We start from the raw sequence: 15,254 nt of genomic DNA, 5'->3' as shown, positions 1-15,254 counted from the left end.
TGTTGGTGCTGACTTTTAAAGCCTAAACGGCCTTGGTCCTGTATACCTGAAGGAGCGTCTCCACCCCCATCGTTCAGCCCGGACACAGATCCAGCGTCGAGGGCTTTCTCGGTAGTGGCGCCCGCCCTGTGGAACGCCTTCCCTTCAGAGGTGAAGGAAATAAGCAGCTATCTTCTTTTTAAAAGACATCTGAAGGCAGCCCTGTTTAGGGAAGTTTTTAATATTTAATGCTGTATTATTTTTAACACTCGATTGGGAGCTGCCCAGAGTGGCTGGGGAAACTCAGCCAGATGGGCGGGGTATAAATAAATTATTATTATCAGATGTCTTCTAAATAATACACAATTCTAAATTCTTTTCTTAAGGAATTAGGACCGCTCAACACTTGCCTGAATTTGAAAGATTCATCATCAAAAGAGAATTTTTACAGGTGCTAAGTAGTTGGTGGTCCACAGTATTAATTGTTATTAAGGATTTCATATGCGCTTGTGACATTTTCATTTTGCTTATATTTTGTAATATTTTAACAAAGATTCTATTAGCATATATCTGGGTCTGTATTTAGCATGCAAATTGTTGTGAAACTCCGATTTTTATATATGCTCTGACAATATTGTCGGTATGAAGATACACCATGGTTGATGCAGATTTCTAACCCCAAACTCACACAAAAACCAAAAACCCAAAACAAAACAACAACAACCCAAATGGAGGTTAAGGCACACACACAAAATATGGAAAGTAAGACTCCACAACTTGTCAACAATCCTCAAATGGAATTCTGTGTAACCTGGTATTTTTTCACAACTACTCACAATGGGAAGACAAATCTCACCCAAGGCTGAAACATGTTGGCTAAGAAAAATACACACTGAACCATAAAGTTATCAGCTTGAATCAGGCAACACTTTACAGGACATAAAATTTAGCATTCACACTGAAAAAAATTGAAGATCCCCACGCTTCTTTGGTATTCCAGGAACACTACAATAATCTAGATTTCTTACTTATAATCATGCCACAAATGGAGACTTTGCATCTCTTACACACAACTGACTGAAATACCATAAAGCTTTAAAATGCACATGCAGATGCCAGCACAATGACATGGTATGTGATGCTGCGATAGCCACACTAACATTAAAATTAAGTACTTTCTTAACACCTGTTGGTTGGTGTGGTGTGTCTTGCGCTGTTATGGTACACTGAAAATTCTATGTGTAAAATATATTTTTGAAGTTCATAGCAATTGTTTCTTAATACTAATAAACTGAGGTGTTTAATAGTTAGTCCTGGATGAAGTGAAATAAGTAGCACACACTGCTATCATTTTCATAATCCTTTCAACTTTCTAAACACATTAGAGATGAAAAAATAGCATTTTTTCCATACTGTGCAACACATACATCGTACCTACTTTCTTTATAAAAGCATTTCAACTTACAGATATTTTAGATTTTCAAGGTCTTCAAATGCTCCAGTAGGTATTCTTTTAATGTGATTGTTGTTCAGAAGTCTAGAAAATAGATGAAAATAGTTGTTTACTTTTTTCCTCCCTCAGAGTACATTTTTTCTGAGAAATTGCCACTGCACCACACAGAAACAAAATCAAAACGAGCTTAAAGTGATTTCTTACAACTGTTAGTTGAATTTCATTATCCTTTTCAAAATCTTTCTAAACTGTCTGGGTTCAACTGAGACAGCTGTTTAAATTACTGAGAAAGGAAAAGATCGTTCATCATCATGCACTGCAATAACATTCAGCAATTTGGAATAAATTTAAGAAGTTCTCCTACAAACCAGACTGAAGCAGGCAACTGATAGCTTACTCACTACTGTGTGACATTTTCATGGAATCACACGATTGGAAGAAACTTCAAAGATATTCTATTCCAATCTGCTGCCAATGCAAGGATTCACTAAACTAAAACAGCATCTCTCTTGGGTTGCAATCCAGCATTTACTTAACAGCCTCTATTAAAAGATAGCCAAGCACCTTGTGAGGTAGTTTGTTGAATGTCAAACAGCTCATACTGTCAGGGAGTTTGTCCAAATGTTTAGTTTATTTTTGTTGGTGTTGTTGAACCTAATCAAGGTATTGCCCACTTATAGATTGTGGATTTTTTTCTTAAGGACCAGCATGATGTCCTTTGTGTGCTCTCTCTCTCCCCCCACCCCCCAGTGTGTGTGGTGTGTGTGTGTGTGTGTGTGTGTGTGTGTGTGTGTGTGTGTGTTCAGCTTGAGAATACTGAATTTACTGTTCCAGAACACAATCTTAAAACTAGAAGATGACTTTCTACCACCTGAAGGCTGGAATGGCTTTTTGTGTCCAGTCACAAGGTAACACCAACCAATTTGGCTTCTATTGAAATTTCTAACTGGGTGTATCACCTAAACTTTTTGATGGGAGTCTAGTACTATCTGGGGGGCCACAGGCTCCCCACCCCAGCTGTAAATATTATAATAAATTGTTAAACTGTTTACAAAAGGAAAGTAGGTTTTATGAGGGATGAAACTTACAAGGTGTTCAGATTCTTAAGCCGTCTAAATGCACCAGGCTGGATTTCTTTAATCCTATTAAACCGCAGGTCCCTGTTGATGAAACAAATTAGACTCATTAGTATAGAGATTACCATTTCAGGTCAGCATTTCAATGATCTTAAAACAAAAAACTTTGCTACCAACTTTGCTATATGTATATATTTCTCAATCCGCCTTGCTCTAATCAAAAGAGTATTCTTGAAAGAAAATGAAGCCTGTTTTGTAAACAAATACAGTGGACAATCAGGTTGCGAATGTGATCAGTGCAGGATGCACATTTGCAACCAGCAGCGCCACTTCTGTGCACGCACTGGTTGCGATTCGGTGCTTCTGTGCATGCGCGAAGTGCAATTTAGCGCTTCTGCGCATGCGTGACTGCCCGTTCTGGTACTTCCGGGTTTCGGCAGTCCGCAACCCAAAAAAACGCAACCTGAAGCGGCTGTAACCCGAGGTTTGACTGCAATCAAATTTCAGTAAGAATTTAATACTCAGCCTGAATAAAACCGAAAGCCTGTTACCTTTTATGGTAACATGAACAAATGTCACTTTGCTCAGGTGGTATAAAATAATTAATTGCTCCAGTGTTGAATCACAATAAAGCCTAGCCAACACTACTGATAATTAGTTAAACACTTGATGATAATTAGTGTAATCACAGCAGCTGTCAACTGAAGAATGCCTTTGTTTACTGCTACTAAAACAGCATTTCCCTCTCCAAATACCTACTGAGCTTTGGAAAGTTTAGTGTGTTGAGAAAGAGTCTTCAAGGTCTCTTGCTTTAAAATGGATGTAAATATACTCACACTTGCATAATAAATGCAAGGAGATAAAAACATTGCACATAGTTCTGTGACTAGAATAGTTCACATATGGCCCCTCGAGCAAAAAAATTAGACAATCTTAATACTTCTTGTATCTGAAAAAGTTTACATAATTCTGGTTTAAATAATCTAGAGTGAGCCGAATGAAACCTATGGAAATTCTGTCCACGTCTATCTATATGACCACTCGTCTACAATTGCAACACCACCCCACACAACATGTTGGTGCACAGTGATGCATGTTGTGAAGAGTTCAGCAACCGCAACAACCCATCATTTCACAAACTTGAATACTGAAGCATTTACAGCAGGCATAGGCAAACTGAGCCCTCCAGATGTTTTGGGACTACAACTCCCATCATCCCTAGCTAACAGGACCAGTGGCCAGAGATGATGGGAATTGTAGTCTCAAAAACATCTGGAGGGCTGAGTTTTCCTATGCCTGATTTAGAGAGATAAAATATGTGTTGGGCATGGATGTGCGTCGGCTGCTTTACAAAATAAGGATTTCGCACATAGTTGGCTGAAAGTAACTCATGTCTTGGATGGGGGAAAGAGGTCCTATGAAAGTGAGTTTCAAATAAACAAAGAAGAACACGTTCATATTGTAAAAAAACAAGACACAAAGTGATACCTGTTTGATCTAATTAGTCCATCTTTCAGTTAAAACCCTGAGCTTAACACCACAAAATGCAGGGGAATATGTATACCTCTCGGCACTAACAGCTGGAATGAACCAGTATACTTTCCATATAATGATATCTTCAAAATCTTGGAACTGAGTAAATCAGGGAGCTTATGTTTTCTTTGGACACCCTTTGTTCTTCCATTAAAAAAAAACTGCCCAGAGGGCAAACTTATCTTTCAGCATATGCCAAGTTTTCAGACATGATATACAATCTCTTCTCTTTTGTTTCTGCTTTTGCCCTGTTTCTGGGGGGTCAACATGAAAATTACCCTTTACAAATTCTTTACTCACGGACGGAGCAAATTCTAAAACAATTGTTCCACAGTTTTATGTCATATTTGGGAGAAAGGAATGAACAGAGGGGTTTCCATTCAAGAACCACAATAAACAGGAAGAAAAGTTGCTTTAAAGGGAAATAAGATTTCAAACACCTAAAAATAGGGTAGATAGGAGATATAGCTGTTATCGCCACCAATTTAATGAGAAGCACCTAACACAAGACAATGGTTAATTTTCCAGGCAAATAACAAAAGATCTGCAAGCACCAGCAAGACTACATTGCTTGTGTTTACTTTATTCTTTTTAAATTCTTATTCAAGGTCACTGAAACAGGAAATAATAAAAAAGTCATCCGCACAGCAAAAATGAGCAAACAGGGAGGGGGGGGGAGGAATCATATAAAATATGTTATATAAACCAAGGGCGACTAAGTGTCGCTTATTCCACTGCAACCAGTTAGAAATAATGTTATGCCTGTACAGTGGTACCTCTGGATGCGAATGGGATCTGTTCCGGAGCCCCATTCGCATCCTGAAGCGAACGCAACACACGTCTGCACGTGACGTCATTTTGAGCGTCTGCGCATGCGCGAGAGGCGAAACCCGGAAGTAACACGCTCCGTTACTTCCAGATCGCCACAGAGCGCAACCCGAAAATACTCAACCTGCAGCTACTTCAGTCTGAGGTATGACTGTAGTTATGAAGACCACCTCCTTCCTACAGGCCCTCTTGGGTTGCAGTATCCTGTGAGTTTGGGAAGGCGACTCATTGCAGGAAGAAGCCTAGCACTGAGTCTGCCCTAAAACCAGGAACAAAGAGGAGTCATGGGAACTTCTACAGCGGCATCTATCTGTGAACGGCAAACCCAGCATAGCTGCTAGGACTCCTTCCACAGGCAAGACTAAGACTCCATCTAGTCCCCTCTGTGCTATGGAAGGAGCCACACACCCAGAGGAGTGAAGGGAGCTTCTATTACTGGCTAGGCTTGTCTCTTAGAGACAGGTTCTGCACACTGCAGGGTGCGAAATCAGCAGAGGGGCTACTCTTGGGAGTTCCACAGCTTTCAAAAGTTGAAGGCTGGCAGCCGAGGAGACAGCATGCTCTGTGGCAGCTGCTCAGGAATTCCCTCCCCATAGAAGTGCATCAGCCAATCATTGTGAACAATACTAACAATAATAATGAGATCGGGTACAAGGCAGCCTCCTTTGTTCAATAGCTTTAGTTGTTTTTGAATTAAGATATTCACCATGAAATTGTCATAAAATATATATCATTCCAAATGCTGAGAAGTGTTGACTACATTTCACCGTATTTCTAATACATTACAATTTTTCAACCAGTGCAATGCAAGTTAGTTTTCGGTAACCTACCAAACCCTGGGCCACCTTCTCCTTTAATTCTGCAACTGCACTCACTTTTCCAATTTCTGGCACAGGTGATTGTGGTTGCTACCATTAAGCTCTTCAAAAACACTCTTTGGCATTTATAGCTGACCTAATACTTACCAAGATTATTTTTGTTTCTTTCTGAAGCCTTTGTCCAGTTGATTCTTCTGTAAGCGCTTTGCCTATCTTTAGACAATTCCACCAGATAAGCACAACACAAATTATATGCATAGCCCATTCCCAATAAATAAATGCATTAACTTTGTGGATTCTACTTTGTTTCTATAGCATTGTATAAAGAATGTTATATGGAAGCTCTTTTAAATTTAAACATAATGGAAATTCATCTTCTGCTAGAATATTAGTTTCCATTTTTGGACCGACGTATCATGCCCCATTTCTCTATTCCATTAATGCTTAAAACGGGTCTTCTCTGCTCTGGGTTATTTCCAGTACTGTATTTTTGTAATAGTTTGGTTTTTTGGCATCCCTTTTACTAAATAGCTTTCCTGTTAGTAGAACGATGTCTTACTGAATTATTTTCTCTCAAATAATTATCTTTATTCATATATCAATTGCATGAAGGCTTTACCCAGTGACTGAAGAGCAGGGCTTAGCCTCCAAATGCCCATCGTTGGCATGGATTTCTGCCTGTGCAGAGGAAGCCTATATCTGAGCAGATGCAGGGAGAAAGGAAATGCAGAGGAGTCCTAGGAGTCCTCATAAGGGAGCTGTTCCTGGAGGAAGAACTGTGAGGGGAGAGACTCCATCAGGCAAGGCCTCCTTCCACTTGCCTTGTCCCACCCTCTAGTCTCTGCTTCTCAAAGTGTATTGTATTATTTTATGTACTGTGGCTTGCCATTGTTTTATTGATTATAGTTTAGAAATTATTTATTGTAACTGTTGAGTGGATTTCTGTTTAACTTTTATATGTTGATATTATTAATATTTTATACTATGCTAATGATTGTTGAAGGGACGCCGATTAGAACGTTGGGGGTTCGAATCCCCGCGATGGGGTGAGCTCCCATTGCTCGGTCCCTGCTCCTGCCAACCTAGCAGTTTGAAAGCACATTTTATGTTAATGTGTTATACATTTGATGGTAGCCGCTCTGAGCCCGGCTTCGGCTGAGGAGGACGGGATATAAATTATTATTATTATTATTATTATTATTATTATTATTATTATTATTATTATTATGTTTTTGTTGCTTTTATGATGTTAGAAGAGGGTAGGCAGGATACAAATAAAAAAATATTTATTTATTTATTTTTGTTGTTGTTGGGCTAGTGGCATACATGATGCAAAGGGTGGGAACAGCAGTAAGGGGGCCCTTCAGGTGACTGCTTTTCAGCTTTCCTTGTAGTTCCTCATACAGTCGTACCTTGAATCCCAAATGCCTTGTTACTCGGATGTTTTGGCTCCCGGACACCGCAAACCTGGAAGTGAGTGTTCTGGTTTGCGGACGTTCTTTGGAACCCGAACATCCGACAGGGCTTCCGATTGGCTACAGGACCTTCGGCTGCCAAACGTTTTAGAAGTTGAACGGGCTTCCCGAACCGATTCCGTTCGACCTCCAAGGTACGACTGCATTTGGTTGCAACAGCAAAGAAATGCATTTACTGTACAGTGGTTACACAGCCACATCTTTTGCCATAATCCCCCAGTCTTGTTTCTGTGAAAGTGCGTTATTTTCACTCTGTTCACTATTGTATGTTACAGTGGTACCTTGGATTAAGAACTTAATTCATTTTGGAGGTCCGTTCTTAACCTGATACTGTTCTTAACCTGAAGTACCACTTTAGCTAAGGCACGCGGGTGGCGCTGTGGGTTAAACCACAGAGCCTAGGACTTGCTGATCAGAAGGTCGGCGGTTCGAATCCCCGCGACAGGGTGAGCTCCTGTTCCTCAGTCCCTGCTCCTGTCAACTTAGCAGTTTGAAAGCACATCAAAGTGCAAGTAGATAAATAGGTACTGCTCCGGCAGGAAGGTAAACGGCATTTCCGTGTGCTGCTCTGGTTCACCAGAAGCAGCTTAGTCATGCTGGCCACGTGACCCAGAAGCTGTACGCCGGCTCCCTCGGCCAATAAAGCGAGATGAGTGCCACAACCCCAGAGTCGGCCACGACTGGACCTAATGGACAGGGGTCCCTTTACCTTACCACTTTAGCTAATGGGGCCTCCCGCTGCTGCTGCGCCGCTGCTGCACGATTTCTGCTCTCATCCTGAAGCAAAATTCTAAACCGAGGTATTATTTCTGGGTCTGTAACCTGAAGTGGAGGTACCACTTTATGTTGCTGGCAGAACAGTTCTGGGGAGTTTCAGTCTGAACTGTTCATGGTATTGATTTGTTATGGCTTTTATCTTGCTGGGTTTTCTTTCTTGTGGAGAAAAATCTGTTTCGTTTCCTCCTTTTGCTTGTCAAAAGAAAAACTAGTGAACAGATTTGTTAGCTAGGTGATTCTGTATTAACTTAGTAGCCTTGCTCAGATACAACTCCAACAAGAAACCCAGGAGAGTGGGAAGAATTTGCAATCTGTGTCAGTACAGATTTTCACCCCCTCCCTGTTATGAAAACAGGACACAGGTGCGAACAAATAAATATAAGCTTTATAAAATTGAAACAACATGAGTTTGGTGTATAGGAGAATAACTCCTGCCAATATTCTAAGCACCCGTAAAACTCTATGTTTATATGTGCCAAGAGAATGGATTTTGGACCTATTCTAGATCCTCCTCTGCCTACAACTATGCATCTTTGGCCCTTTCCCCAGCTCTTCAAACTCACATTGGGAGATTTTGTGCCTTGTATTTTTGGCAGCAGTCTGAACAGGCCCCAATGAAGACTTTTTCAGTTTATCTTCATCCTCAACTGCTTCCCTACTTTTCTTATAAACAACAGGGACCCTACCTTATGGCAAGGACAGAAAATGCTGTTTAGCATTAAGAGGAGCATACGCTATACTGTCATACTTCGGGTTATGAACGCTGCGGGTTGCGCATTTTCGGGTCGAGGACTGCGCCGAACCCAGAAGTGCCAGAACAGGTTACTTTTGGGTTTCAACGCTCGTGCATGCGAAAAAACACAAAATGATGTCACACACATAAGCGCTGAATTGCGGCAGACACGGCGCTGCAACCTCCCGCATGGATCACATTTGCAACCCGAGGTATGACTGTATAAACAAGAGGGCAGCTATGTTCGCTTTCAAAAGTTCATAGGCTTTGTTTTATATTAAAAACAACCACCATCACAGCTTGTATATTGAAGTAAATAAAATATCAATAAGACACAATAAAACAAAACAAAAGCAACTCCTATGAACACCAGAAAAACAACAATGCCAGACTAAAGCTAAGAGATAGCAAAAGACTGAAAATATTACACAGACAGCACCAGAGAAGCTTTCCAGCATGTGTCCAAGTGGGGTGCTATAACTGAAAAGGCCCTACACTGGGTCTCTGGTCACTTTAGAACAGGGTTGTGGGTTAGAGCCTCACATTGGGCAAAAGATTCCTGCATTGCAGGGGTATGGACTAGATGACCCTTGTGGTCCCATCCAACTCTATGATTCTATCTCACTCAGAATGTAGAAGGGCTTGTAAAAGCTGAGAGCACTGTGTTGTTTCACTGGTTGTAGCTTCATCCATATGATTTGGCTATATGAAAAGAGGTGAACCATTGAGCTGGCTTGCATGTAAAGCTAAACCAAACTATGGCTTAGTGCAAACATGTGGGTTCTCAAAGAGGAGACTGTGGCCATATTGTTGCTCCTCCAGTCCTCCTGCTGAAAGCCAGGATCAAGCTTCGCTTTCCCAGAGCTGCTTCCATCAGCATCCTTTCCACCTGGCTGCTGGGGCCCTGGGAAAGTATCTGTTAGTGCATGTGCACCAGTGGGCGTGCAAATCATTTTAGGCACGTAACAGTTTTTTGCAGGAAGCCTCAGGATCTAGAGCCTGTTATGACTGGTCTCCGTGCGTGTACACAAACAGTAAAAAGAAGCCACCACCTGGCAAGATTTCCTTTAGTTTATCTTAATGAATATGCAGAATGAAACCGAGCATCTTCCAAATACAAGTGATGAACCACAAAAGACAACAAAACAAACAAACATCTAACCTATAGTCGAAGTAAGAAAATGAAGGAAGGAGGCTTTTTAAGCAACCAGGATAACCATATGCTACCCACCCACATTCTGTAGTATGTGGTCAGCTCTAATCACCAACATCTGACACAGAAGTCCAGCCACAGCTGTGCTTTCCTGAAGTAGAGCCCTGCAGCAACAAACCCAGGGCTTATTCTAGGGCAGCATATTGTTTCCCACAATGGCCAGCCAGCTGATTCTGGGATTCCTCAGGCAGTGAGAATGATGGCAATAAACCTATTGCTTATCCCCCAGAAATTGACATTCAAATAGGTTTTTTTAGCAATGACCACCTCATCTAAGTCAGCAGCAATCTCTGCATCTTGAGGCCCTGAATTCCATGCTAAGTATGCCTTGCATGAAGAAGTACTTTTTGCCAACTAATTTTTAGTGCCTGTCCTCTAATCCTACTGTAATGAGAACAAGAAGTTGTCGGGGAAACTAGCTATTCTCTCCAATATTTTATAGACCTGCATTGTCTTCATTCTCCATATCATTTAAAAATAATGGGGTTTTTTTTAAGCTCTAAAGGTTTGATACTTGGCTCATATGGAAGGTGCAACACCTCTTTGACTATTTTAGCTGTCTTTTTCCTACACCTTTTATGGCTGAACACCTATTAATGTAGGGTGACCCTATATAGTGTATATTATACATCAGGGTTCCCCAAACTTCAGGCTCCAGTTGTTTTGGGACTACAATTCCCATCATCCCTGACGACAGGTCCTGCTAACTGGGGATGATGGGAGCTATAGTCCAAAAACAGCTGGAGACCCAAGTTTGGGAAATCCTGATAGACGTAATCAGGGACAGCCAACAGGAACCTCCAGATGTTGTTGGACGATGATATGAGTTGTGGTCCAAGAGCATCTGAAGAGGGTCACATTGACAACCCCTCGTTATACACAATATCCCATATGCAATATCCCATATGCAGGGCTAAGAGACTGAGCGATAAATCGGTAAGTCCCTGGTTTGAATCCCACCTCTGCCATGAACCCAATTGGTCTTAGGCAATCCCTCCTAAGCCTCAGTCCTCCCACCTGGAATTTAGGAAATAATACTGGCTTGTCTTACAGACTTGTTGTAAGGGTTGAAAAATGATTGTTGTTGTTGTTTATTCCCAAGCATGGACTTTTATGCTGCTGCTACATGTGGTTGTTATTTTTTTAATTGAACACTCCACAAGGACTCCAAAATCATTTCACTGGATCAGTGTACAGTGGTACCTTGGGTTACATATGCTTCAGGTTACATACGCATCAGGTTGCAGACTCCACTAACCCAGAAATATTACCTCAGGTTAAGAACTTTGCTTCAGGATGAGAACAGAAATCGTGCTCCGGTGGCGTGGCGGCAGCAGGAGGCTCCATTAGCTAAAGTGGTGCTTCAGGTTAAGAACAGACCTCCAGAACGAATTAAGTTCTTAACCCGAGGTACCACTGTATATGTGTAGTTGATTATTTGGGGGTAGGGGGTAGGCAGGGGTCCCAATGCAAAACACTTGAAAGAATGGACGGGAACCAATTAGTCCCTTTGTAGGACAATTATTTAATTCATTTAATTAGACAATAAAGTCATTGATCTAGTTCCTGTTTGAACAGATGCTCTTGATGAGCCCTAAACAAATTTAAACAATTCCTCCACTCGGCAGCAGAACACACACAATGAGGGGATGTATTTACTTTACAAATGCAGACAGAATATTACAGGGGATCTTAATAGCATTTCCCCCCATGTTAGTGAAGCAATTATCATTCCCTAGTCTCTTATGTCACCCTGACACCATCCTCCTATTCTTTGTTCTCCTTGTCAGTCTGATCTCAGGCAAAGCTATATACCGTATTTTTCGCTCCATTGGACGCACCGGACCATAGGACGCACCGGATTATAGGAGGGGGAGAACAGGGAAATTTTTTTTTTCTTGTTCTCCCCCTCTAAAACAAGGTGCGTTCAAGGTACATTCACCAGAGCTTGTGGGGCTGGCGGTGGGGGGAAGTGCTGCTTTCCCCCACCGCCAGCCTCAAAGATCCCTGAAGCCTTTGGAGCGCAGCGCCCCGCTGCCCTGGAGAGGCTGTGCACGCAGCGGTCCCCAAGCTAGAGCAGCAAGATGGAGCCCTCCGTCTCGCTGTTCTGGCTTGGGAACAGCCTTGCTAGCTTCTGCAGGACAGCGGGGTGAAGGCACCCCACTGCCCTGGAGAGGCTGTGCGCGCAGCCGTCCCCAAGATAGAGCAGCGAGACGGAGCGCTCCGCAGCGCTCCGTCTTCCTGTTCTGGCTTTGGGCTTAGCGGCGCAGCATGCATTCGCTCTATAGGATGCACACACACATTTCCCCTTAATTTTTGGAGGGGAAAATGTGCGTCCTATAGAACAAAAAATACGGTACTCTGTTCTAGGAAGTACATATGACTAAAATGATATGATCAGGATGTGCTAATTAATACATTTCTTTTATCTGTTTGACATAAATTTGGCACATGGGTTGGAATAGAATTTTAATTGGGAATTTTCATATTGCTAACATCGACTATACACAAGCAATTAATCCAAGAACTAACTATATGGCAGCACAGAAATGAGGGTGAGAGGAAGTTTAGATGGTGATATGACTGGTGCCTTTAAAACATCATGAGGAGTGAAGCAAGGCTGCATTCTGACTCCCACTCTTTAAAACTTTTATATTAATGATCTGCTGTCATATTTAGCCAACGCGTACTTCCCCTCTCCAATAATTAGGAACAGAAAGATCTCAATCTAGATGTATGCAGATGATTTAGTGCTCCTCTCTTTCCTGATTGGGCCTCAAAAATCTCCTGGAGGTGTTCAGTACATACTGTAAACAGGAAAGCCTATCTATAAATTACTCTAAGACCAAGATAATGGTTTTTGGCAAACAAAGTCCTAGATATAAATGGTACAGCAAGCTACAACCCCCCCCCACAAAAAAACAACCCCCCCCCCAAACTCGCTCATTTAGATACCTGGGCACACTCTGGATAAAACTCTCTCTTGGAAGTACAGTGGTACCTTGGGTTACATACGCTTCAGGTTACATACACTTCAGGTTACATACTCCGCTAACCCAGAAATAGTACCTTGGGTTAAGAACTTTGCTTCAGGATGAGAACAGAAATCGTGCTCCAGCGGCGCGGTGGCAGCAGAAGGCCCCATTAGCTAAAGCGGTGCTTCAAGTTAAGAACAGTTTCAGGTTAGGAACGGACCTCCGGAACGAATTAAGTACTTAACCCGAGGTACCACTGTAATCATATGGAGCCAGTGAAAATCAAAGCACAGAAAACCATAGGGACATTGATGTTAAAATAAGGGAGGTCAACCTTTTGAATCTGCCCTAAATATATTTGGTAGCAAAGTGCTTACTCTAATGCTTTATATGGCATTGAGATCTGGGGTCTGATTAAAGCTTTGGAAACTGTGCAGAATATCTTTTTTGGAAGCTATACCCTTACCATCAGGAATATCAGCAACTCATCTTCATACAGAATCTGGGTGGCCAACAATTAAGGCAAGAGCAGACTGCACTCAGTTAAAATATATTAAAATAATGGCTACTATGTCAATTGGGCATTTTCCTGTGCTGTGCTATACTTAAGTGGGTGATAACCAACTCTGAAAAGCAGCTTGTCAAGATTTTTAGACTATTATTTTTCCAGAACTGAGCTCTGCATTGACCTTGAATAAGTGCCAACTAAGGGATTGGCTCTTCTGGGCAGAATACAGAAAGGATCTGCAATTAATTAGAAACAACAAATTTTCCCCTTGGTATCCTCTCCTGAGAACAGAGCATTTTAACGCTAGTTATCCAACCAAACTCTCACCAGCTTTCTTAAGAAATGTCTTTATTCAGATGTGTTTCTAAGTGATGCCCACTGAAGCCTTGGGTGGCTGCCAAAACAAGGTCCCATATGCAGACAGACTTTTTATTTGCGGCCAGCCTCAGGTGAAAGACATCACTCATTACCCGTTAGCCTGCCCCTTAGAAACCTTGGTTCACACAAGCAAGCAGGTACAACTCAACATAAATGGTTTGGCTTCTTTTGAGAGACAACAGCAGCTTCGTAACACAGGGAATGCCACTCTACACACTGGCTGCAAAATAAAATAAAATAATCAAGAAAAAGGAGTTTAATAAAAATCACTCTTAGTTGTTGCAGAGATTCAAAGGTTCAATCTAAAACCAAGCTAGATTTAAGCTTGTTGGTGTCTCTGGTATCGTCTCTCTCTTACTTATAAGCCAATGTTGGCTTATATTACGGATGTGTGTTCTGTATTATTTTAGTAATACTATTGCTGCAAGTTTGTCATAGCCTTTAGCTAGAGCAATAAATGTATTAACTAGTTTTTTTAAACGTGCATTTAGACAGTGTTTTAAATGGGAACCGTCCTCCTTATAAAAAAAAATCTAAGACTATGATTGTGACAATTTACTGGCATAAAGCGATCTAAACTTCATTCACACAACATACACTGGATGTGTGCTTTTTGTACTATAGCAAGCAGTCCAAACCTACACAAAATGGGTGCACCTCTTGTGGATCATTACTTTCTCAATCTGTCCGCAGTGTTTAGCTATAGAAAGAGCCAGATGGAAAACTTGACTGCTGCAAATTCCACAGCTGTGTCTGTCATTTCCAGGGCTACTTTGTTAAGTCTCATATATGTTTGTTAACAGCTTGAGGCTATTAAATTCATCGGGCCTGAGTGCATTCTTATGATTAGCATTTGCAACTCAGATAATATCACCAGTGTCCTGGCAACAATTAAGAACGACAAAAACAGAATCACATAAACATCCAGCCTTCTGAATCCAAGGAGGGGTGGGGGTGGAGAAGGAACCTACACTTAAAAATGGAAACAAAAAAAACCTCCTGCCATTCTTGTATAACAAGAACACACTTGATATATCAGGATGATGCAGCTGTGTAACCAGACACAATCTTTTCTCTTGTTTTCATATTTGTTTTTTTTTAAAGATAAACTACAGTTTCTGGATGTCAGTGGAAAGAAAGGAGCTTGCAAGAACTTCTGGAGTGAAGCCCAGTGGGTGAAGTATAGTAGCTGAATAGAAGCTGTGTGACTCATAGACCAGGAGGGTCGGCTTTTTGCAACTGATTGATTTCAACAATGTGAAGGATACAATAAAAGTGATATTGTTCACAGGGAGGCTGAGTGAATGAGGCTTGCTGCCTGAACAAGATGGATTAGAGGTGGTGGCAGCAGTGGCGTAGCGTGGGGGGTGCAGGAGGGGCCGGCCGCACCAGGCGCAACATCTGGGGGTTAGGGTTAGGGGGCGCAAATCCACGGCTTAGGGGGCGCAAATTACTTGCCTTGCCCCGGGTGCTGACAACCCACGCTACGCCACTGGGTGGCAGGGCTT

General features: G+C 41.8%; 1 protein-coding gene and 1 long non-coding RNA gene across 3 annotated transcripts in view; one reads left to right on the top strand and one right to left on the bottom strand.

Moving 5' to 3' along the window:
* The window catches only part of LOC309367329, a 182,171-nt gene that overhangs the window by 69,796 nt on the left and 97,121 nt on the right, over nucleotides 1-15,254 (top strand). The gene's annotated exons all lie outside the window — the stretch shown is intronic.
* The window catches only part of PXDN (peroxidasin), a 70,488-nt gene that overhangs the window by 43,925 nt on the left and 11,309 nt on the right, over nucleotides 1-15,254 (bottom strand). For both annotated transcript variants that reach the window (XM_081905952.1, XM_081905953.1), the window contains exons 2-3: nucleotides 2,521-2,592; nucleotides 1,445-1,516 (exon numbers count right to left, since the gene is read on the bottom strand). In XM_081905952.1, coding sequence (XP_081762078.1) covers nucleotides 1,445-1,516; nucleotides 2,521-2,592 — 144 coding nt within the window. The remainder of the gene's footprint in view (nucleotides 1-1,444; nucleotides 1,517-2,520; nucleotides 2,593-15,254) is intronic.

Source organism: Podarcis melisellensis, assembly GCF_964234715.1.
Source record: "Podarcis melisellensis genome assembly, chromosome: 3".
NCBI lineage: Eukaryota > Metazoa > Chordata > Lepidosauria > Squamata > Lacertidae > Podarcis > Podarcis melisellensis.
Note: the sequence above shows the minus strand (reverse complement) of the source record. Positions and strands in the feature narration are given on the sequence as shown.